Below are 24,577 nucleotides of genomic sequence, written 5' to 3'. Positions count from 1 at the left end.
TCTGACAGGCTTGGGGAACCATATGGGATGTCAGGAATCGAACACATGCAAAGCGAATGCCTAATGCTCTGTACTATGGCTCCAGTCCTTATATTACTTTTACAGACATATCACTGAATAGTGATAAAAAAGTGATAAAAAACTTCCCTAGCACAAAATTGAGAAAGCACACAGCTTGATGTCTAGCTTCATCACATATTGTGTCATAGAGAATTTACATGTACATACATCAAGACCTTTCTCGTTCATTTGTTCCATTACCTAGATGTACCATTGTCTGTATATGATCCATGACCTATTGATAGTTATCCGATTGCCTTTTTTTTCATTCTCACTAACAATGCTGCAGTGCACATCATAGTTTACCATGGAAATTTTATATCTACACAAACAGAACTGGGGAACAGTTCTTAGAAATTAAAGTTTTGGATCAAAATCACATGTATCTATAAGTCATATAGGTATTGCAAAATTGTACTCAATTGACTAATTGTATTTTCATGAGCATCAGTGAGAGTATTTTCCTATTCAGCTTTTCCCACACAATGCATTATCAATGTATACATTATCAGTGATGTAGACAATGATTTTTCACTGTGTTTTTCATTTGTATTTCTCCCATCCTAGGGCTACCTTTGTTAGTACAAAGGCTATTTGTTAATTTTGATAATCGGTTCTTCAGGTCTAAGGCATTTATAAATGATCCCAGATTGCTACTAACATAATTTCTTAATCTACTGTCTCAAATGATCTCCTGAAAATAGAAAACTTAGTTTAATTCCTTTTATCCTATCCCATTTTCCCAAAACTATCCTAGAGTTTTCTTGGGCACCCCCAGATAATTTATTTTAAAACTAGGATCTCTGGGGTTAACAGTACATATAACAATGGTAATGGCTCAAACAAAATATATCTCAAATAAATAAGAACAAAACCAGAAGAATTCAGTTACCACTTTGACTAGGTATTCAGGCAACTATTTCAATCTCTATTTGCAATGATGATTTCAAAACAGAGATAAAGCAGCATTTGACATCACAACTCAGTCGATCTAGGGGAGTTTCTGTTGCAGAATTAATTCTGAAGTGCTACCTTTTAATGTGTAGAAAAATTCACTTTTCCATTTTTAAAAAATAATTCCGATCTTGGCTGGAAAGATAGCACAGCAGTAGGGCGTTTGCTTTGCACGCAGCCAACCTGACAGACCAGGGTTCAGTTGCTCTGCCCCTCTCAGAGAGCCCGGCAAGCTACTGAGAGTATCTCGCCCGCAGGGCAAAGCCTGGCAAGCTACCCATGACATATTCAGTATGCCAAACACAGTAACAACATGTCTCACAATGGAGACGTTACTGGGCCCCCTCGAGCAAATCGATGGACAATGGGAGGATAGTGACAGTGACAGTGACAGTGACAATTCAGATCTACTTATACTCTCTTGACCAGATACACTTGTGACTTACGTGTATATATTTAGCACCTGGCTAAAGTGCTCTGGGATGCCTCCTGGGCCACGAGGAAGAGAACAGAAATAACAACCAGTATATGTACCCTTTAATTAAATTATTATCTTTGCTTCATTAGCAGGCACTCAATACACAGCACTTGGAAAGATAGTGTTGTATAGCTATTTATTAACACACAAATAGCTCTCACAAAATGTGGGGACCCAAAGGCTAAAGGAACATTATTAACCATCACCAACATCCTAACATTATCATAATCAACAATTAAGCTAATAAAACTTTAATAGGCATTCAATATTTTTATTTTACATTTAATATCTTTTTTCCCTATTATCCATTTTACAGAGAAGAAACTTAAGGGAAAATAAAGTAACTTGAGATGATATAGCTAATACCTGTCTGGGTTTGGTTAGTTCTAAGCTCAGAAGTCTGATTCCAAAGCCCACTTTTATAACTGTTTGTTGTGTAATTTACAAAAGGTAAAATATTCACTCCTGAAATGCCCAAAAGGAACTCGCTCCACTACAGTGGTCAGTGGCGTCACCATGTGGTAATCTTTGTGTACTGCATCATTTTCATACTCAAACCACTCCTGCCTAACCTCTCTTAAAACAAACACTGTCCTCCCATTGTTCATCAATTTGCTCGAGCGGGCCCAGTGACATCCCCATTGTGAGACTTCTTGTTACTGTGTTTGGCATATTGAATACTCTCTGTAGCTTGCCAGGCTCTCCGAGAGGGGCGGAGGAATCGAACCTGGCTCAGCCGGGCTGGCTGCGCGCAAGGCAAACGCCCAACCTCTCTTAAATCATATATAAATCCCAAATCTAAACTCTTCTTGGAGACAATACATCTTTCTGTTCCATATAGGTAACTTCATAGGAGGCCTATTTCCGACCAGACTGCTGTCCTTTAACCCCTTTTGTTCTTGTCTCATATGAAGAGGTGTCTTCCAACGATAAGCTTGTATTTTGCATCTCATTTTGATCTCTCCTTGTGTTTTACTCCATTATTTATTTCTACCCTTTCTTGCCTCTTCAATTTCTGTTTAGCGAGTGGTTTTCTCAACTCAACTAAACTCTGGTATCTTTTACCAAAAACATCAAATGTCTGTTTGAATAGTCACTTCAGATATAGGCATAGCCTCCCTCAAAGACTTTAATTCTTTCTTTCTGTCCCCCTTTCTCTGTCTCATACCAGGGATCAAAACCAGGGTCTTATACTTGCAAAACATGCACTCTCAAGCCTGGGAGACAATGCAAAGGCCTGAGCACATGCTTTCCATGTGGGAGCCCCACGTTATATCTGTGGTCCCTCATGTACCACTGGGAGTGACCCCTGTGCATTCATTGCTAGGTGTGGCTCCAAAATTTAAAGCAACCACAAGCATGCACTTTACTGCTGAGCTATGTTTCCAGCCTCCTTAATTATTTTCCACTTTTAAATGGCTTAATTCTCAGTTTAACATTCACGACTCTGCAAAACTGGCCGTCAACTTGACATTTTAATGATATCTCTCACAACTTTTCTTCCCTCCCCTCCCCCAAGCTTCGTTCACATGGGGCTACTCAGATGTCCTCAGGTATGACTTTCTGCCTACACACCTTTGCATAAGATGTTCAGTCTGCTAAGATTTACTTTTGTTGGGGGATTTGGGATACCCACTCTGGAGTCTTATTTGTCCTCTTCTATCCATATATGAATATGTGAAGGCAGGGACTAAATATTACCAGGTGGAGATAGTGAAAAGTAGCTTGTACTGAGAAGGCCAAAACCTGGTCATTCATCAGATTGCAGTACCAGACAGATAAAGTAGCTGCATATTTAACAGGAAACAATATTTCTTTCAAAGACACTGTGAAGTAACACTGATCTCTTTATGTGGATAACCAGCACTTTTTTTTTAATTCACAGAGAAACTGCTTACTACAAGCACAGATGATCAAAAATTCTGTTGCCTGAAATCTTATCAGTGAAAATGAAACACCCCACACTTGTCTGGTTGATATACATTTCCTTGGCACAGACAAGTGGCCTTGATTTCCAGTGCAGGTGCAGAGCTGCAGATAATGGAATATCTGGACACCACAAGCCACATCTATCTTGGCTTTGTGGGCTGCAAGGACAGAGGACTGGTTTCATATTGCAGTCAAGACCTGAGATTAGCTCCTTTACATAGCCTTTGTTTTGAGTTTAGCAAACAATGCTTCATTTAAAAATTCATCTTAACATGTTGAAATGTTGTATATCTGAAATAACTGTATTACAAACAACTTTGTAAACTATGGTGTATTAATAAAATAAATTAAATAACAAAAAATTCACCTTCCCTCCAGTATAAATGACTCATTTTCTGTTTGATGAATTGCCCCGTGTTTTGTCTGTGATGTGCAGTCTCTCTCATTGCAATTGTTCAAAAGCCTGACTTATGAAATTACCAATTTCTCTGGGGTGGTTTTAAGCCGATCAAGCTATTGATGTAGGCAGGTAGATAGGGAAAGGCACTTGGTGATGAAACTTGAATTAACAAAGTTTCATGGGAGAAGAATTCTAGGACTGATCCACCTTGTGGATACAGAAAACAAAGACCTGATAAGACCATCCCCAAACCCTGAAGATATGGGCCTCCTCCCCATGAAATTCCTCTTTTTCGAAAATCTTCAAACCTCCCTTTCAATCCAGTTAACTCCAGCGACCCAGCCCCATGGAGATTCCAGAACATTCTGAGTCAGAAGGATCTATAAGAGCCAGCTCAAGAGCTCATTTGGGGCTCTCTCCACCCTTGGACAAGCCCATATTCTCTCTGGACGCGTTACTCTCTCTCTCTTACTCTCCATTTCCCCCCCCCCCCCTCCTTTATCCGCTTATCCTTTTCTCTCCCTCTCCAAAAGCCTCCAAATAAAATCTGTTACTTCATCGCTCATCTACTTCTGAAATTCTTTTCTGTGAGCGAGACAAGAACCCTAGAAACCCCGGGTAAGGCTTGGGACTGGTCTTTCCTTTCCTGCCCAGAGCAAATTCTCGCCCGTAGTTGAGTCCGTGGCTCCCCGAGCAATCGGGTGGTGGGGATTAACTCCTGTGCCGAGAAGACCAAGTGGACTTGAAGCGTGGCTTGATGGCCACCTTGCGGGGCTGGTGGGGCTTAGGCCTGTACCGAGCAGGTGCTCACTGCAGACTTTACCGGTCCTAGCCTACCCAGGGACTCGTGGGTGGCAGAAGGCGGAGTGAGAGAGACTGACCATCTTTCTTACCTCCCGACTCGCGTGAGCCACCCGTGGGGTCCACCGACATCAAAACGTGGCGACCACGAAGGGACAGGCAGTGAAGAAATCCATGAGGAAGGAGGTAATCTGTGGAGAATCTGCTGTGGAGGTATACTCCCTTGGAAATCTCTAGGGGGAAGGGGGAGGAGGCCCATATCTTCAGGGTCTGGGCATGGTCTTATCAGGTTTTTGTTTTCTGTATCCACAAGGTGGATCAGTCCTAGAATTCTTCTTCCATGAAACTTTGTTAATTCAAGTTTCATCATCAAGGGCCTTTTCCCTATCTACCTGCCTACATCACTATGATTTACATTTTGTATGCCTGACATCTAACTTTACCAAAGTAGACATTCAAAAATGTTCATTCTAGGGACTGGCGTGATAGCATAACAGGTAAGGCACTTGTTTTTCATGCAGTTTACTGTGATTCAATGCCCCCAATCATATACTGTCCTCTGAGCACTACAAGGAGTGATCGCTGAGCACAGCAGCCTGGAGCACCATTGAATGTGGCCCCAAACCCAACAACAACAATAAGCAAACAAAAATTTTCCCTACAGTCAACTCTGCAAATAGAGTACTGGGCATTATTTGGAGTGCCTGGATTGATTACATAAATTCTTCTGAGTGCAGTTACTTCAACAGGCTTTTAGCTACATCATTTTAACTCACTACACCCCACTATCTTGTTTTCTTTTCTCTAAAAAGAGGTGCTCTTCTTCCAGTCGTAGGGAAGGAATCCGACTTTGGATTGCTAGTTCTTCATTTACTGGAACTTCGAGTTTTTACCCCCTGAACCTCCATATTGTGATAATTAAAATGGGGACGGTACTGAAACTGTGATAGAGTTTTCAGTGTTCAGAGCGTTGTGTTGGTTATTACAGGTATCACTGTATTTGAGCACGGTTCTTATTGTTACTACTGTGTGAGCTCAGACAAGTTACATAGACCTTCCGTGCCTCTCATCTTTGTATCCATTTTGAATATTTTCTCTTTTCCTTTTGTTTCTTTTTTAGGGGGTGGGGAGCCACACTGCAGTTGCATATGGCTTGCTCTCTGCTCTGCTCCTACGGTGTTCAGGGAACAATATGGGGTGGGGGAGAAGGAGGCGGGGATCAAACCTGGATCAGCTGTGTACAGGGCAAGTGCCCCACCCACTGTACTATCTGTTCGGCTCATGTGCATCTGTAATTAATAAAAAGTGAAGAAACAGTAGTATGATCTCCAGTGGATTTGTTGTGGTCATTAAATGAAATGAAAAGGGGGCTTAGAACAATGCCTAGCACATAGAGGATCAAAATTCACGTGCTTTAGTAAAGTAGTATTAGATTTCTGCCGGTAAGAGCTTTGCGGGTCAGAAGCTCAGGACAAACAGTTACATTTAAGGACAACAAGAGGTAAAGAAACACATCCACCCCTGCAGACTCCAAATAGTGAAACATCCACCCCCCGCCGCCCACTCGCCGGCCCCGAAGACTCCAAGCAGTGAAACATAATGGGGAATTTCTTTTTCAAAACCGACGGAAACGCCCAGCACTGGCTCAGGACCCACCCCGTCCTCATTAAAAATGGCAGCGCGGCAGAGGCCCTACTGCGGTTGCGCACGCGGAGCTCCTCCCACCGCCTTTTCCGAGGCTGCTTCTCGGCGCGGCCACCTCCCTCCGCGGCAGCTCTCCCTCCCCGGTAGGCCGGGTGCCAGCGGCGCGCGCACGCGCACAAGCAGGCCTTGGCGAGCTGAGGCTTACGAGGCTCCTGTCACATGAGCTCTGCGCCCGCTCTGCTCCCCCTCCTCCCGGCTGCACTGTGAATGAAGCTCTCCTGGCTACGTGGGGCGCTCGCTCAACTTGGTGTCCCGGACGCCAAAGCCGACTGAGCGCTCTACTCGCCCGGGCCGCGGTTGCCGCGGCGCTGCGCCGCTCCTGACCTCGGACACAGGTAACGACAGAGGGGCTGTCTCTTTCCCAACAGGTCCTTCGCGGGCCACTGCTCCCCCGTCCTCACCGGATCCCCCCTCCCTTTGAGTGCAGCGGTACAGGGACGGCCACCTCAGCTGATTCGGCTCCCTGGATACAGTGGCTACCCGATCCCGGCCACCGCTACCGCGGCCGCCTGGCACTCGGAGGAGTTAGATCTGCTAGTTCTAGCCGGCGTGGGGCGGCATCTTCCGAGAAGCCAGCCATAGACTCGAGCTAGCTCCGCGAAGTTTGCCAGCGGAGGAGCAGCTCCAAGCCCGCCCAGCTTTTGAATGGGGGAGGTCCCTTGTATAGTGCCCCTTTCAGGAATGGGAACTGGATGGCTCTGGCCGCTAACGCTCCGCTGAAGCCCGGTTCTTCCCTCTAGCCTCGATCGATTTCGACTTGCAGGTTCTTGTCGGTCTCAGCGAGGTGGAGTACAAAAGTCTTCGAAGGAATTGTGCCTTTCCCTTTCTGCCACGAACGCTGGGAGCCTCTTGGCGACGACAGACTTTCCATGCTTGCGCTTAATGTCTTCGCGGCGCTGGCAGAAAGTCTGGACTTGAACTTTCTTGACGCGTTTTACCTTTCTGAACTTTTCACAGCAAATCAGTTTCCTGGAGTGCCAGGCTAAGTTGGTTCGAAGTTGTGCGATAGCATGACCGTAAGCTTAGCCCCAAGTAAATGAAGGAGAAAGCCAGGAGTTAAGAGCATAAAACGTTAGTAAAGATTTGCTTTAAATCAACTTTATACATGTATTACCCACACCCCGATTTCAACTGCAGAGACGGTACATTTCACTTGGTCTATCGCACGGAGGCGCGGATCCTTAATACTGCACAACTGCGGGCGGATTAAGGGGTGGGGGGCAAAGCAATCCAAAGTAAACCGTTCTGGCTTTCAGATTAAGCCAGCCCGGATGAATTGGGACTTTTGTTAGTCCCTAGTTTTCTTTGACTTCTTTGAACTTCTTTGCTCCTTATGCAAAAAATGTTGTATTTTCTGTATTGGTATTTTGAAGGTTAGTGCACAGATGATGATCTGTATTGCCCTTTTAAATAGATGCCAATTGTTAAAGCAAGACAGAATGTTGACTGCTAATTTTAGTATGCGTGTCTTTGCGATTTCACTTCAGGGGTGGAGATGTTTGTATAAAACATGCAAGTATGACAAATGCAGTCTACTTTGCTGTTCTTTTTTCTGTTCCTAGGTTAAAATGGATGAGGACTTTTCTTTTACATGAAGCGGATTGACTTGTATGCTAAATGAAGATTAATTTATTAACCAAGATCTTGTTCAAATGGAGGGTTATGTCTTTATATATATATATATATATATATATATATATATATCTCCTGAATCAAAATGCCTTTCATACTTCCTGTCCCCATTTCTAGCTCCTTTTGTATCCTTGCAAGTGGTATTGTCCTAAGATTGAATTTGATGGTTGTGAAAAGTAGGAGAGGAATTATTGTTGTTACCTAAATTAGTGTTCCATTTGTACATTTTCCTCTTTCTTTTGTACTCCCCCTTTATAAAGTCAATATATATTCCCATAGGACATTGGCGAAGTGTGGTAAAGGGAAATGAAGAGTAGAGGATAAGCTAGGATCCAGAGAGCGTGGCTCTACACCTTTTAATGTATTTCTTTTCTCATGCCATAAGAACTGCTTTGAAACTTGAAATTCTCATGAATTTGCTTTCCTTTCTCCAGTTTTTTAATGTAAAGTTGTGGGCTTGGGGTTTGGGTTGTGCCCTGGCTATTATGCTCTTTATTCTCTCCAGGATGGAACTTTGAGATAAGAAAGACACTTCATGATTATCTCATCCAGCCACCCCTCTGTTGAGATTCCAAAAAGGATTTATTGAAGACCCAGTATTCATGCAGAATCAATGGCAATATTAACCAACTCTTCTCCCCATTCTCTCTTTCCTCAGCAGTATCTCACTAGTTCAATACTACCCGGGTCTCCTTGTCTTTGGAAGAGATGTGGAATGAGGGACAGCTGAACATTTTCACCAGTATTAAACGGTTTTTTCACTTAAGTAATCATTTTTTGGGTTTACGTTTTAGGATTGGGCCTCAAGAATCTTGCACAGCTACAGCTCACATCTACATCACGTCCAAACTTTTAAACACAATTGGGGTGCCCTGGAAAACTCTGAGCCTCTGACCCCTAACTCCAGAGAGATAGATTCAAGATGGCCATGTGGCAGGGTAAGAAATTAACACTTATTTCTCTAACTGTTTTTCCTCATGCTCTATCCTCTGTTCCTGCCCAACCCCCCAAGCCAGTGGCGGGCAGCCAGCTGTTGTTGAATTTAACCCTTTTTCTTCACCAGGACAGAACAAAATAGCTTAAAAGAAGTTGCTGCTAGGTGTAAGTTCTAATTATTTTAAAGTGAGGGTGAAGGGATGGGTAGGAGAAGTTAGCAGGAGAATGTAGCACCAGAAGCACTTTCAAAAAAGTCCCTTCATTTGAACATGTGCTTGTTGGGGGTTATGTGTGAAGTGAAGGATTTTTTTCATATTTGTTTTTTTGCCATTGTTTCCCACAGATTTTTGTGATCAGATTCTCAAAGGTGGGGAAAACATCCAGACATTTCCTTGCCTCCTCTTGTCAGTTAAAGACTTATTGGCACTTAAGTGCTGTTAAATATCATAGTGTTTCTATTTGGTAATAGAAAGAAAATGTCTTTTTAATACTATAAATTACCAGAGAGGTAAGTTCAATGATACTGTGTCTCATGGATTATAGTTCTGGTGAACTTGTGAATTCTTAGCATATCATTTTTTTTTTGCTTTTTCAGTCACACCTGTCAATGCTCAGGGGTTACTCCTGGCTCTGCACTCTGGAATTACTCTGGACAGTGCTTGGGGGACCATATGGGATCCTGGGAATCGAACACGGGTCAGCTGTGTGCAAGACAAATGCCCTACCCGCTGTACTATAGCTCCAGCCCCAGCATATCATTTTTTTATGAGTTTGAGAAGTATGCCTGTATGCCCTAGCACTGTGTATGATATTTATGTCTATGAAAGTGGAGAGAGGTTTTAAGAATTTGGTTGCAAACAGTAGCCAAATTGGTCTGTGACCCACAAGAGATTAAAGACAACTATGAGGGAATAGGGTATTTAAATACAGATATTTAACTGCATTTAAGTTCCAAAAGAGCCCAAATATCTATATTCAACTATAAGATTTGTTAGTGACCTAGTGTGTCTTTATTGTCAATTTAAGCATATTTTTGAAATATATTTGGCCTCTGTTCACTTTGACACATACAATGGGTACATGTTTATGAGGATGAGTTTGGGTGTTCTTGCTTAAATCCTGAAACATATTTTCTCATGCAACAAACAGAATGCAGAGAATAAGACATTGAACCCCTGAAGGGTTCCTTGTTTTATGAGCTAGATAAACATAAATAACTGTCTCAGATTGAATAAATGTTATACAGGGAGGCATGCAATATGCAACAGAAACCCCAAGAAAGCACCATGAACTGAGTTTTGAGCTGGTCGAAGAAAAAAAAAGTAGTGAGTGGGAGTTTGCCAGATGGGCAAATAAGAGAATTGCATTCTAGGCAGACAGAGAAGCACTGTTTGGGAACTACCAAGTTGCTGTTTGCCTCATGGGAGATGCCTGGGGCATGGCCTCAGATGAAGCCAGGGTAGGTAGGCAGAGGTCAGATAATAAAAGAACGTGTATGTTCTAGGAAGGATTTTACACTTTGTCCTGAAGACACAGATCCAAAACAGGAACATAATCAGATTTTATTTCAGAAAGATTACCTCGGCAACAGTTTTCAGGTAGGGCTGGACCCAGAGGGAATGAGAGCCACGAGCTGGATTGGCGGTTTCTGGTATAGAAGTTTGGGAAAGAGGTGATGAGGATTTGAGCCGTAGTAGGACTAGCAAGATCAGGAGACTGGGATGAGTTCTAGAAATGTCCATGATTGAATGTTGGAGGATGTAATTCTGGGTTAATATCCACTTTGGGTAGCTGGAGCTGGTGGTGCAACTCCCTCCCCAAAGATGGAGAGCATGAGAGAACTTGGAAGGGCTTGGGGATGTGGGCATTTTGCGAACCATTGTGGTTTAGCCCATTTTGTTTGAGACATGTGAGCTGTAAGGTTGATGTAAAAAGTGAAGTTCAGTGAAAATGTGGAATTGGAGTCTGTGCTGGTGTTTCATGCCTAATGATACTCAATGAGCTTTTGCTTTTTTTCTCTTCAATGGACAGGCTGTCAGCTATTAGTAATTTTTGGTATATAATAATTATTTCGGGGAGGCGATTGGGCTGCACCCAATGGTGATTAGGCATTACTCCTGGATCTGTGTTCAGGAATCAGCCTGACAGTGCTTGAAGGATCATATGGGGTGCCCAGTATTGAATCCAGTTTACCTATGGGCCAGGCAATCTCAATCTCCTTACCTACTGTACTCTCTCTCTGGCCTAGTTTAAAAAATATATTTTAAAGGATAATGGAAGTCAAGGATGTGACTCACTGGTACGGCACACGCACATGGTTCTCATATATGAGGTGCTAGGTTTGACTCCCTGAACCCAAATAAATACATCAAGTGAGAGAAACTAAAAATAAAGGAAAGTGTATAACCTAGGGGTAGGGAAGATATTTACATGTATGGTATCAAAGGTATAATAATGAAGAAAATGTGAAAATAATTAACTATGGAATTTTAAATTATTGCACCATAAAGAAATTAATGAGAAAACTAGGAACAATTGTCATAAGACTCATTATGTTTAATACATAAAGACTTACAGAGCAATAAGAAAAAAATGCATGTATTTTACTTAGAAAAATGTGCAAAGAATGGGGATAGGAAAGGATGAAAACTGAAATTCAAATGGCCAATAAACATGAAAAGCAGTTTCCTTTCAGTAGTAGAGAATTAAAATAGTTAATCATTTTCTCCAATGTAATTTCAAAGTATTGAAAAGGATGACAAAACTGAATGTTGGAAAGGATGTGAGGAAGCAGAGAATCCTCATTTACTTCTGGTGGGAATATCATTTGGCAGTGTTTAGTGGAAGCTTTACAAAACATTTGCCTTTTGACCCAACAATTCCTTTTCTTGGAGTTTGTTCTCAGGAAATAATTAAGGATGTGCACAAAGATGCATCTAGAAGGATATTAATGGGAATATTTTCTTTGTGGGAAAATCTGATAGCACTTTCATTGTGATGCATTGGTAGTTCAGGGTACTACAACTATTAAAATGATAACATACAATCCTATATATTAACATGGAAATACATTCTTGATAGGATGCTAAATGCAGTTAAGGAGATCCCTAATGATAACCTTTAAAAACCTGGGCCAGGCCAGAGTAAAGTACTTGCTTTGCATGCAGCTGACATGGGTTCTATCCCCTGCATGGTCCCCTGACCACTACCACCTGGAAAACAAAGTCTGGGCTTTGGGAGATATTTCAATAGCATGTGCCCACCCAATGTTTGATCCATAGTACCACGTGGTCTTTCACAGATCTCTGGGTGTAGCTCTGAAGGCCTCTTAGTATCACCAGGTGTTGTCCCAGAGGCTCTGTATCACCACTGGGGTGACCCTGGTGTTTCCAGGAGCTGCAGGACCTGAGCAGTACCGTATTCTTTGGCCCATGTACTGAACCTGGTTGACCAAGTATTACTGGGGAATAGCAACCTGACGTTCTGAGCAACACTTGGAAGATTGCACCACCCACCCTGCCCCCCCCCCCCCCCGCAACATACACACGCATGAGTCTGGGCTCTTGGCATAGGGCCAAAGTGAGATCCTACCTCTACCTCTTATCAGTTGTGTAAAGTTTGGAAATTTGATTCTTCAGTGTTCTTCAACTTCCACATCAGTAAAGGAGGGATAAGAATAGCAGTGAAACTAATAGTTCACAACTTGAGCTGTTGGGACTCTCTTAAACTTTCCCAAGTGCAGACATCTACCAGCCCAATTAAATCTGAATCTCAGGGCCTTTAAATCTGACTTTTGTGGCCTGGATACAATGCTCAGAATTGTTGAGAGCTCCAGGTGACTCCAACATGCAGACAGTCTGGGAACCATTGAGCTAGTGTAGATGGTGGCATGGGAGGAGTAAATGAGAAAATCAGTGTCTGGCACATGGTAAGTACTTCACAAATCACGACCATCCTGTTATTCGTCGATTGCCTCGAGCAGGCCCCAGTAACATCTCCTTCATCCTAGTCCTGAGATTTTTAAGAAAGTGCTATATTCAAGGCTCTTTAGGAGAATGAGACCCATCACTGTTACTGGTATTTGGCATATTGGGTACGCCACGGGGAGTTTGCCAGACTCTGCGTGTGGGCAGGTTACATTCGGTAGCCTGCCAGTTTGTCCAAAGTAGGAATGAGATAATAAGATGTCATAATAAGATGTCGCGCGGTTCCAGTAGCTGGGTTTTATAGTCTCTGAGTCTTGGCCGTTGATGGGATTACACGGCGCCAGGGGGCCTGTTGGTGGGTGTGACCCCTGCCTACTGGAATTCAGAGGATCTGGGTGGAGGATGCTCAGCCCCAATCCGAGTAGGCTATGGTAAGTACTTAATTTGTGACAATTATTAATAGTAACTGTTATTTGTATTGTGAATCAGATGGTGCCGTTTTCAAATATGTGTTTGTGTCTGTGTATGGAGAACATAAGTAAAAGTGAGTAGATACAAGCAAAAGTATTTAAGAAAGAAATAGCAGTTGACCACTTTTGCTTATTTTTGCATCTTCCAATTTTTCTGTAAACAACATGAAGCCCTTTCAATTTAATAAAGTGCAGTTTCCAAGGAAAATATCAGATACAGGCACACAGCTTCATATATGAAGGTATTTGTAATAATAGTGAACAGCTAAAGGTACTTTTCATCAGAGTGGAATGTAAGTAATGTTGACAGGTCCACACAGTATGATATCTGGCCATTAAAAATCCAAATTAGGACTGGAGAGATAGTGGAGGGTTTAAAGCTTTTGCCTTGCATGCAGCTGATCTCCATATGATCCCCAACACGATATATGGTCCTCTGACCACTGCCAGGAGTGATTTCTGAGCACAGACCCTGACTGAGCATTTCTGGGTTTGGCTTCAAAACAGAGCAAAGAAAAATACAAACTCATCCTGAGGAAAACTTTTGTAGTATAAGGGAAGAAAATGGAATGATCCCATATCTGTCGTTTTTATTTGTGTGGGTATGTGCATGCTATGTATACACCTCTCACTGTGACAGTAAATCCAGAATGGAAGGGAATACACAGATAGTTCAAGTGGCTCTCTTCAGTTAACCACTTGAGTTTCAAATTTTATACAATGAATAAGCCTTACTTTTTAAAAACAAACAACTTTGAAGTAACATTGTTTTGAGCATTGCAGTTGACCCTTGGCCAATGAGGAGGTAAGGTTGAGGAGCCTTGGTATATTGAACACCCCTGGAGTGAAAAAATCCAGGAGTTACTGTCCTGTGATATCTATAGGGGATTGGTTTTCAGAACACACCTCATTCAGACACCCAAACTGAGAGATGAGCAAGTCCCTTTTTTATTTTTTTAAAAATTTTTATTAGTGAAACACCATGAGGTACAGTTGTAGACTTACAAAATTTTGTGCCTGGGTTTCAGTTATACAATGATCCAGTACCCATCCCTCCACCAGTGCCCATTCTCCATCATTTACATTTTTTAAATAAATCGGTGGGTCCTCTGAATCTGTAGGTTCCATGTTCCTGGCTCAACCAACAGGCATCCTTGGTTGGTTGGATCTATGAATGCACATAGAAATGGAGCTCCAATGAAAGGGCCTGAATCCGTCAAACCCATACTGGGTAACATTTATAAGTCCAGGTGTACAATATTGTAATTCCACATCTGAATGAGCATTGGTTTTATAATCAGAAAACAAGTTATTTGAAAATGAGATAGGAAATAACTGACTCCAAGAAGAAGAGAGTTAATTGGGTTTCTGGACAACTGTTTCATCCACTGCAAAAGGGAAAAAAAATGAACTCATGGGGGCTAGAGCAATAGCACAGCGGGTAGGGCGTTTGCCTTGCACGCGGCCAACCCGGGTTCGATTCACAGCATCCCATATGATCCCCTGAGCACCGCTAGGAGTAATTCCTGAGTGAATGAGCCAGGAGTAGCCCCTGTGCATCGCTGGGTGTGACCCAACCACCCCCCCCCATGAACTCATGAGGGTTTGGTTACAACAGGGTCTCTTTTTTGCTACTAATAATTTGTCAGATACTGTTGTAATTATAGGCTTTTCTGCTAACTCAAAAAATTCATTTGGAAATTAGAGTTAGAACAGGGAGATTATCTAATAAAATAGGGAAATTGCATTTAATCTACTGTGGGAGTTACATAAGAAGGCAAGGTGGCAAAATAAGTCAGGGTAAGTGTGAAAATTGGACAGAGGAAAGTTGTAATAAGGTAGAGTTGCAATGAGAAACTGTTCCATTGGTATCAGATGTGAAGGAAGTATGTTTCAACTTTGCAGATTGTTTTTAGCACATCATAGCATATTTGTAAATACTTTGGTGATTTACCTAAGACATGGTTGTCGAGGTGGGAACATCACAACTAGGGGTAACTAGAAACAATCCTCAGAAAATTTTTCTCATAGGAGTCAGGTATTCCTTTCCAAGCATATGGGTGGAGAATGGGCCTTGGAATCATCTGCACCTGGATCTGAATCCAGATCTGCCAGTTGGTAGTCAAAATACCTAACTGAGTGGCTTTCAACCTTCTATGCCTGCATTCTGGCACTTTTCACCATGGAAGTTGAAGAGTGGTGAAGTTTAAAAGCATCCATTTGCTCCCCTGAGGTAGGCAGATTTCCTGGGACTTCTGGCTCTATCTTTGCTAGCAGTGGATGTGATTTTATTTCTCTGTGCTTTACCATTTTCATTTCTAATCATGCTAATGATTTCATTTGTAATTGCACTAATGAAAATAATGTAATCATACTATAATAATCATACTTACCAGTGTAATTATTGGGGGTGATATTAATTTACTGGACCAGGACCAGCCACCACCATGCCGAGACCACTCTCTGCACACATGAAGGTACTGGCAGAGGGACAAAGCCACACTGGTTCCGGGGCCGAGATCTCCAAGCCTACTTGGATTGGAGTTGATCATCCTCCACCCAGATCCTCCAAATTCCAGTAGGCGGGGGACACACCCACCACCTGGCCCCCTGGCGCCGTGTAATCCGATCAGCAGTTCCAGCTCCTGGAACCGCGCGGCTGCTCGACATCTTATCAGGACATCTTTTTATGACATCTTACTATCTCATTCCTACTTTGGACAAACTTGCAGGCTATTGAATGCAGCCTGCCCACAGGGCAGAGTCTGGCAAACTCCCCGTGGTGTACCAAATATGCCAAATACCAGTAACAATGATGGGTCTCATTCTCCTGAAGAGCCTTGAATATAATCTCAGGGCTAGGATGAAAGAGACGTTACTGGGGCCTGCTCGAGGCAATCGACGAATAACAGGATGATGAATGAATGAAATTAATTTACTGAAATGTATTATTTCACACTGATATGCACTTTGTTCTGTTTGTTTTTGTTCCATATCCAGTGGGGTTCAGGGATTACTTTTGGCACTCCTGGTGGACTTGGGGGAACTTATAGTGTCCCGTGGATTGAACCTGGTTGGCCCTGTGCAAGAAAAGCACCTTACCCATTGTACTATTTCACTAGCCCTTGATACAGACTTTGAACATTGCCTGGTACTCATTAAATGCTCACTAATGTTGACCTTTACTATTATAATATTCAAACAAATATAGTAATGTTTACTTGACATGATAGTGAGAATATCTTAATTACTCCAGCCTGTTGTTGCTGCTTTGAGTATATTATATTTGTGGCACACACACAAACACACATGTACTCAAACATGAATCAACATTATCATACAGGGATTACTTTTTGTTGTTTTTTTTTCCTGATTTTCCTGATTTTGGGCCACATCCAGAGGTACTTAGGAATTATTTCCGACTCTGTGCTTGTGGTTTACTCCCCGTGGTGCTCAGGGGACCATGTGGTGCTGAGGGTTGAACCTGGACTTTCACATGCAACATATGCACTAAGCCCTTTGAGACATCTCTGTTAATAAAATATTTTTAAAAAATTCCTTCCTTTGTTGTAGCGGTGGCATATAGCGGGGTACACTTGTGGGAATCGCACACTTTGGATTGTAGAGATCACACTCTTTGTTCTGGCATTGGGGATCCCAACTGACAGTGCTGTCACACGTGGGGACGTGCTGGGTAATGAAACTTGGAGCCCTAAGCTAATAAGGAAGGGGTATTGCCATGTAGCTATCCCCAGAAGATACAGGTATAGAAGGATTTTTAAAATTTTTTTTTCTTTTTTTATTAGTGAAACACCATGAGGTACAGTTATAGACTTACAAATTTTATGCTTGGGTTTCAGTTATACAATGATCAAGTGCCCATCCCTCCACCAGGGCCCGTCATCCATCACCACAGGTCCCAGCATCCCCCCCACCCCCCATCCCCCCCGTCCCATCCTGCCTCAGTGGCAGGGTATTCCCCCTAGTTCTCTCTCTCTTCTTTTGGGTACTGTGTTTTGCAAGAGAGGCATTGAGTGGCAATCATGTTTGGTCTATAGACTACTTTTAGCATGCTTCTCCCACCCTGGGAGGGTCCTCACAACACCTTTTATTTGGTGCTCTCTTCTCTATCTGAGCTTCCCTTTCACCTAGCACGTGTGGCTGGCCTTCCAGTCATGGAGCAAAATTCCTGGTACTAATCTCAGCCATTCCTGGGTGTTAGTCTCCCTTTTTGTTGCTTTATGTTCCCCAGATGAATGCAATCTTTCTGTGTCTATCCCGCTCTTTCTGACTCATTTCGCTTAACATGATACTTTCCATGTAGTACCACTTGTATGTAAATTTCATAACTTCATCTTTTCTAACAGCTACATAGTACTCCATTGTGTAAATGTACCAAAGTTTCTTTAACCAGTCATCTGCTCTTGGGCACTCAGGTTCTTTCCAGATTCTGGCTATTGTAAAGAGTGCTGCAATGAACAAACAATTGCAGATGTCACTTTGACTATACTTTTTTGCCTCTCTGGGATATATTCCCAGGAGTGCTATAGCTGGGTCAAATGGAAGATCAAATTCTAATTTTTGAGAGGGATAGAAGGATTTTTAAACTTAAAGGGGCTCTCTTTGAAATGTCTCCTCTTGCAAAAAAAGAAACTGAAGTCCAGTTTCTTGTTTACATGCTACAACATGGTACATAAGAGTTCGGGACTAAGCCCTTGATAGTGTTGCCTAGCTGCTTCCCTCCATTCTGTCTACTCTTTAGCCCTGTAAATTCTGCCTCTCTTAGGCTTGGTTAATTTAGACTTCTGCCTAATGTTTGTATTTTCTTACTATGTTTTATTGCTACTAAAAAGGATTAGTTGTTTTTTTTTTCAATTTTTTTCAATTTATTTTTTAAAAATTTTTATTAGTGAAACACCATGAGGTACAGTTGTAGATTTACAATTTTTTGTGCTTGGGTTTCGATTATACAATGATCAAATACCCATCCCTCCACCAGTGCCCATTTTCCACCACCATAGATAATATCCCTCCCACCCCCATCCCTCCCATCCCACCCTGCCTCTGTGGCAGGGCAATCCCTTTTGTTCTCTCTCTCCTTTTGGGTGTTATGGTCTGCAAAAGAGGCACTGAGTGACAATAATGTTCAGTCCATAGTCTACTTTCAACCTGCATCTCCCCTTCTGGGAGGATCCTCCAAACACCCTTTATTTGGTGCTCCCTTCTCTATCTGAGCTACCCTTTCCCCTAGAATGCCTGGCTGGCCTCTAAGCTATGGAGTAATCCTCCTGGTGCTGATCTCAGCTATTCTTGGGTATTAATCTCATATTTTGTTACTTTATATTCCCCAGATGAATGCAATCTTTCTATATCTATCCCTCTCTTTCTGACTCATTTCACTTAGCATGATACTTTCCATGTTGTACCACTTGCAAATAAATTTCATGACTTCATCTTTTCTAACAGCTACATAGTACACCATTGTGTAGATGTACCAAAGTTTCTTTAACCAGTCATCTGTTCTTGGGCACTCAGGTTTCTTCCAGTTTCTGACTATTGTAAAGAGTGCTGCAATGAACAAACAAGTGCAGATGTCACCTCGACTATACATTTTTGCCTCTCTGGGATATATTCCCAGGAGTGGTATTGCTGAGTCAAATGGGAGCTCAATCTCTAATTTTTTGAGAATCGTCCATACTGTTTTCCAGAAGGGCTGAACCAGTCGACATTACCACCAACAGTGAAGGAGTGTCCCTTTCTCGCCACATCCGCACCAGCATCGGTTGCTTTTGTTCTTTTGGATGTGGGCCAGTCTCTGAGGTGTGAGATGGTATCTGATTGTGGTTTTGATCTGCATCTCCCTGATGATTAATGATGTAGAGCATTTTCTCATGTGCTTTTTTTCCATTTGGATTTCTTCTTTGAGAAAGTTTCTGTTCATTTCATTGCCCCATGTTTTGATGGGGTTGGATGTTTTCTTCTTGTGGAGTTCAACCAGTATTTTGTATATCCTTGATATCAACCCCTTGTCAGATGTGTATTCAGCGAATATCCTTTCCCATTCTGTAGACTGTCCTTGTATTTTGGTCACTGTTTCTTTGGAGGTGCAGAAGCTTCTTAGTTTAAGATAGTCCCATTTATCTATCTCTGTTTTCACTTGCTCGGCCAGTGGCGTGGCATCTTTGAAGATACCATTAGCTTCAATGTCATGGAGGGTTTTGCCAACTTTGTCTTCAATGTAACTTATGGTTTCTGGTCTGATGTTGAGGTCTTTAATCCATTTTGATCTTACTTTTGTATATGGTGTTAGGCAGAGTTCTGAGCCCATTTTTTTGCATGTAGCCGTCCAGTGATGCCAGCACAATTTGTTAAAGAGGCTTTCCTTACTCCACTTCACATTTCTTGCACCTTTATCAAAGATTAGGAGATCAGATGATTGAGGGGAGATGTCAGTGTATTCAACCCTGTTCCATTGTTCTGCAGTTCTGCCTTTGTTCCAGTACCATGCTGTTTTAATTATTACTGCTTTGTAGTAGAGTTTGAAGTTCGGGAGGTTGATTCCTCCCATTTTCTTTTTCCCAAGAATTGCTTTAGCTATTCGTGGGTGCTTATTGTTCCATATAAATTTCCGGAGTGTTTGCTCCATTTCTTTGAAGAATGTCATGGGTATCCTTATAGGAATTGCATTGAATTTATACAATGCTTTCGGTAGTATTGCCATTTTGACAATGTTAAGTCTCCCGACCCATGAGCAGGGGATATCTTTCCATTTCCTCATGTCCTCTTTTATTTCCGGAAGTAGCGTTTTGTAGTTTTCTTTGTATAGGTCCTTTACTTCCTTTAGTTAAGCTGATTCCTAGGTACTTGATTTTCTGGGGCACAATTGGGAACGGGAATTTTTTTTTCATGTAGCTTTCTTCTCTCTCACTGTTTGCGTATAGGAAAGCCATGGACTTTTTGGTATTGATTTTATAAACCTGCAACTTTACTATACGAGTCTATTGTTTCTAGGAGTTTTATGGTGGAGGTTATTGGGTTCTCTAAGTATAGTATCATATAATCTGCGAATAGTGAGAGCTTGATTTCTTCCTTTCCTACCTGAATGCCCTTAATACCTTTTTCTTGCCTAATCGCTATTGCAAGTACTTCCAGTACTATATTGAACAGCAGTGAGAGTGTGGGCATTCTTGTCTCATCCCTGTTCTTAGAGGGAAGGCTCTAAGTTTTTCCCCATTGAGGATGATGCTTGCTGTAGGCTTGTGGTAGATGGCTTTAACTATGTTGAGGAAAGTCCCCTCTATACCCATTTTGGCTAGGGTTTTCATCATAAAGGGGTGCTGGATCTTGTCAAATGCTTTCTCTGCATCTATTGATATAATCATATGCTTTTTATCTTTTCTTTTGTTGATATGATGGATTATGTTGATTGATTTCCGAATGTCGAACCATCCTTGCATCCCTGGGATGAATCCTACTTGGTCATGGTGTATGATCTTTTTGATGAGTCGTTGGATTCTATTTGATAGTAGTTTGTTGAGGATCTTTGCATCTGTGTTCATCAGGGATATTGGCCTGTAATTCTCTTTCTTTGTGGTATCTCTGTCTGCTTTTGGTATCAGTGTGATATTTGCTTTGTAGAAACTGTTCAGAAGTGTTTTTGATATTTCAATTTCGTGGAAAAGCTTTAAGAGGATTGGGAGTAAGTCCTCTTTAAAGATTTGGATGAATTCACTAGTGCATCCATCCGGGCCAGGACTTTTGTGCTTGGGGAGACTTTTTATTACCATTTCAATTTCCTTGATGGTGATAGATCTGTTCAGGTATTCCAGGTGTTCTTGGTTCATCCTTGGGAGTCTGTAGGAGTCTAGGAATGTATCCATTTGCTCGAGGTTTTGATGTTCCATGGCATAAAGCTTCTCAAAGTACTCCCTAACGATCCTTTGAATTTCTGTAGTTTCTGTTGTAATTACCCCCTTTTCATTTCTGATTCGGTTTATTAGGGTTTTCTCTCTCCCTTTCTTTGTGAGTTTTGCTAGAGGCTTATTGATCTTGTTAATTTTCTCGAAGAACCAGCTCTTGGTTTCATTGATCTTTCGGATTGTTTTTTGGGTTTCCATCTTGTTAATCTCTGCTCTGAGTTTTATTATTTCCTTTCTCCTGTTCGGGTTGTGCTTTTTTTGTTGGTCCTTCTCCAAGCTCTTAAGCTGTGACGTTAGGTTATTTATGTGTGCTCGCTCCTCCTTCCTGAGGAATGCTTTTAGAGCTATAAACTTTCCTCTTAACACAGCTTTTGCTGTGTCCCATAAGTTTTGGTAACTCGTCTCCTCATTTTCATTGGTTTCTCGAAATCTTTTGATTTCCTCTTTGATTTCCTTTCTAAGCCACTCATTGTCCAATAGCACACTGTTTAATTTTCAGGTGTTTGATTTAGTTTTCTGGTTTTGTGTATGATTTACTTCTATTTTCAGCGCATTATGGTCTGAGAAGATTGTTGATACAATCTCTATCTTCTTAATTTTATGGAGGCATGTTTTGTGTCTCAGCATGTGGTCTATCTTGGAGAATGTTCCATGTACGCTTGAGAAGAATGTGTATTCAGCTTTTTGAGGATATTATGTCCTGTATATATCTACTAAGTCCCTTTCTTCCATTGTTTCCCCCAGATGAAGTATGTCCTTGCTAAGCTTGAGTCTGGTTGATCTATCAAGAGGTGAAAAATCGGTGTTGAAGTCTCCCACTAGTATTGTGTTGCTATTGATGTCTTTTTCCAAATCTATGAGTAGTTGTTTTAAGTACTTTGCTGGTCTCTCATTAGGTGCATATACATTTATTATTGTAAGATCTTCCTGTTGTACAGATCCTTTGATCACTAAGAAATGGCCTTAACTGTCTCTTATGACCTTCTTCACTCTGAAATCGATGTGGTCTGATATTAGGATGGATACCCCAGCTTTTTATGGGAGGTGTTTGCCTGTAGGATTGCTTTCCAGCCTTTGACTCTGAGTCTGTGTTTTCTTTGACTATTGAGATGTGTTTCTTGCAGGCAGCAGAATGTTGGGTTCAATTTTCTAATCTATCCTGCCACTCTATGTCTTTTAACTGGTGCATTTAGCCCATTGACATCGAGAGAGATTATTGTCATGGGATTTTGTCCCATTGTTCTGTTGAAATTTGGTGTATTTGAGATGCCTGTCTTGCTTTAAAGTAGCCCATTTAGTTGTTCTTGTAACCATGGTTTTGAGTCTATGAAGTTCCTGAGCTCTTGTTTGTCTGTTAAACTGTGTTGTTCCTTCTATTATGAATGAGAGTCTCGCTGGGTAAAGTATTTTTGGAAAGGCATTTATTTCATTGAGTTTTTTCACTATGTCCCACCAGTGTTTTCAGGCCATGAGGGTTTCATCAGAAAAATCAGCTGTGAATTTTAAGGATGCTCCTTTGAAAGATATTTCTTTCTTCGATCTTGGTGCTTTCAGAATTTTGTCTCTGTCTAAGGTTTTGGTCATTTTGATCAGGATTTGTCTTGGGGTATTTTTTTTTTCGGATTTCTTCTAGCTGGTACCCTTTGGGCCTCCTGAATGTGGTCACAAGTTTTCTTCAGCTCTGGAAACGTTGTAGCAATGATGTGTTTGACAGTTTCTTCTTCATGAAGGTTTTCTTCCTGCCCCTCTGGGACTCCAATAATTCTTATGTTACCCCTCTTGGCTTCATTACTATCTTCTCTTGTTACTATCTTCTCTTGCCATCTGTTCCTGAATTGTGAGTCTCTTTTCCATTTTCTGCTCTTTTCTGGAGAGTCTCTGAACTTCATCTTCGAGCTCACCGATTCTGTTCTCGGCAGCTGTTACTCTGCTGCTGTGGCCTTCCACTGAGTTTTTCAATTCGCCTACCAGGTTTTTCAGGTCTGACATTTCCGATTGCATTTTCCTCATTTCTGCCTTCAGATCCTCTTGTCTTTTATTTGCATTGCTTTCCATTGTTTCTTTTAATTCCCTAAGCATCCTAAGTAGCTCCCTTCTGAATTCCTTGTCAGAGAAGTTGTGTAACACTACAGTACCGTTGGTGTCTTCTGGGCTAGACTCTTCAGTAAGAAAGTTTGGTGGGCTTTTGCGTTGCTTTACCATTGTGACAAGTGTGGTTTAGTCCTTCACGTTCACTGTTACTATTCTGCTTGATATGCAGAGTGAGTTGAGATAGGTTTATGAGTTATTGGCTACTGTGTTTCTAGTGGCTGAGCTAACCTAGAGAAGGTTCCATCTTAGAGGGTAGCTTATGGTTCCTATAGCGTATGTAGTGGGAGAATATTTCACGGCCGCTAAAGCGGCTGCGGCTCTGGAAAGTGTCCCTGGCGCCGGGCTGTACCTGGTTGAATGAGGAGAGATTACCTGGAGACGTTCAGCTTTGTTGCCGAGAGGTGGGCCTCAGTTCCTGTCCCGCACAGATCAAGGGAGAAAACCGTCTGTTCTAGGGGATCGAGCTAGCTGTGCATGCCGATAGAGAGTCCCAAGCCCTGGGGGCGGGCTGTACCTGGTTGAATGAGGAGAGAGTACCCGGAGACATTCAGCTTTGTTGCCAAGAGGTGGGCCTCAGTTTCCGTCCCCGTTTAGTTGTTTTTTACTAAAGAATAGGTTTTTCATCGAGATTCCTAGGGTAAATAGCTTTTTTTTTCTCTTTCATTATGTTAGATTTTTTTTTTTTTTTTGCTTTTTGGGTCACACCCGGCAATGCACAGGGGTTACTCCTGGCTCTACACTCAGGAGTTACCCCTGGTGGTGCTTAGGGGACCATTTGGGATGCTGGATATTGAACCAGGGTCGGCCGCATGCAAGGCAAACACCGTACCCTTTGTGCTGTTGCTCCAGCCCCTCACTATGTTAGAATTTTAACGAATAAATAAAAGTTCTTAAGCTTTAACTAGAATTTGGATTCAGAGCTTCCTGTTTCATATAATGCTGTTCTCTGTGTTTGCCAGGTTAGGAAAAGGAAGAATTAGAAAATTTTACTCTGGGTGACAACAAGTGCCAGATCCTTAGTTTTCTTGTCTTCAAGTGTTGTACCAGGTATTCATAAACATGTGGCCAGACTAAAAATATCTTACTAGGATGTGGTAACCCCCTTAGTAATAGCATTTTTTGCCATTTCCCTTAGCACAATTTTATTAAGTAGATAGCATACTGAACAGGTTTTTTTTATTTTTTAAAATTTTTATTCATTTATTTATTTATTTATTGAATCACTGTGGGAAAGGTTACAAAGCTTTCAGGTTTAGGTCTCAGTCATGCAAATATCA

At 41.8% G+C, this 24,577-nt stretch overlaps 1 protein-coding gene across 1 annotated transcript in view; it reads left to right on the top strand.

The window, feature by feature from the left end:
* Positions 1-6,583: 6,583 nt before the first annotated feature.
* Positions 6,584-24,577, top strand: part of CLCN5 (chloride voltage-gated channel 5) — a 202,681-nt gene continuing 184,687 nt past the window's right edge. Inside the window, exons 1-2 of the mRNA XM_056128623.1 lie at positions 6,584-6,661; positions 8,753-8,896. Coding sequence (XP_055984598.1) covers positions 8,881-8,896 — 16 coding nt within the window. The 5' untranslated portion in view covers positions 6,584-6,661; positions 8,753-8,880. The remainder of the gene's footprint in view (positions 6,662-8,752; positions 8,897-24,577) is intronic.

The sequence above is a fragment of the Sorex fumeus genome, unplaced genomic scaffold (genome assembly GCF_029834395.1).
Source record: "Sorex fumeus unplaced genomic scaffold, SorFum_2.1 ptg000065l, whole genome shotgun sequence".
Taxonomy (NCBI): Eukaryota; Metazoa; Chordata; class Mammalia; order Eulipotyphla; family Soricidae; genus Sorex; species Sorex fumeus.
This window is presented reverse-complemented; position numbering and strand designations above follow the sequence as displayed.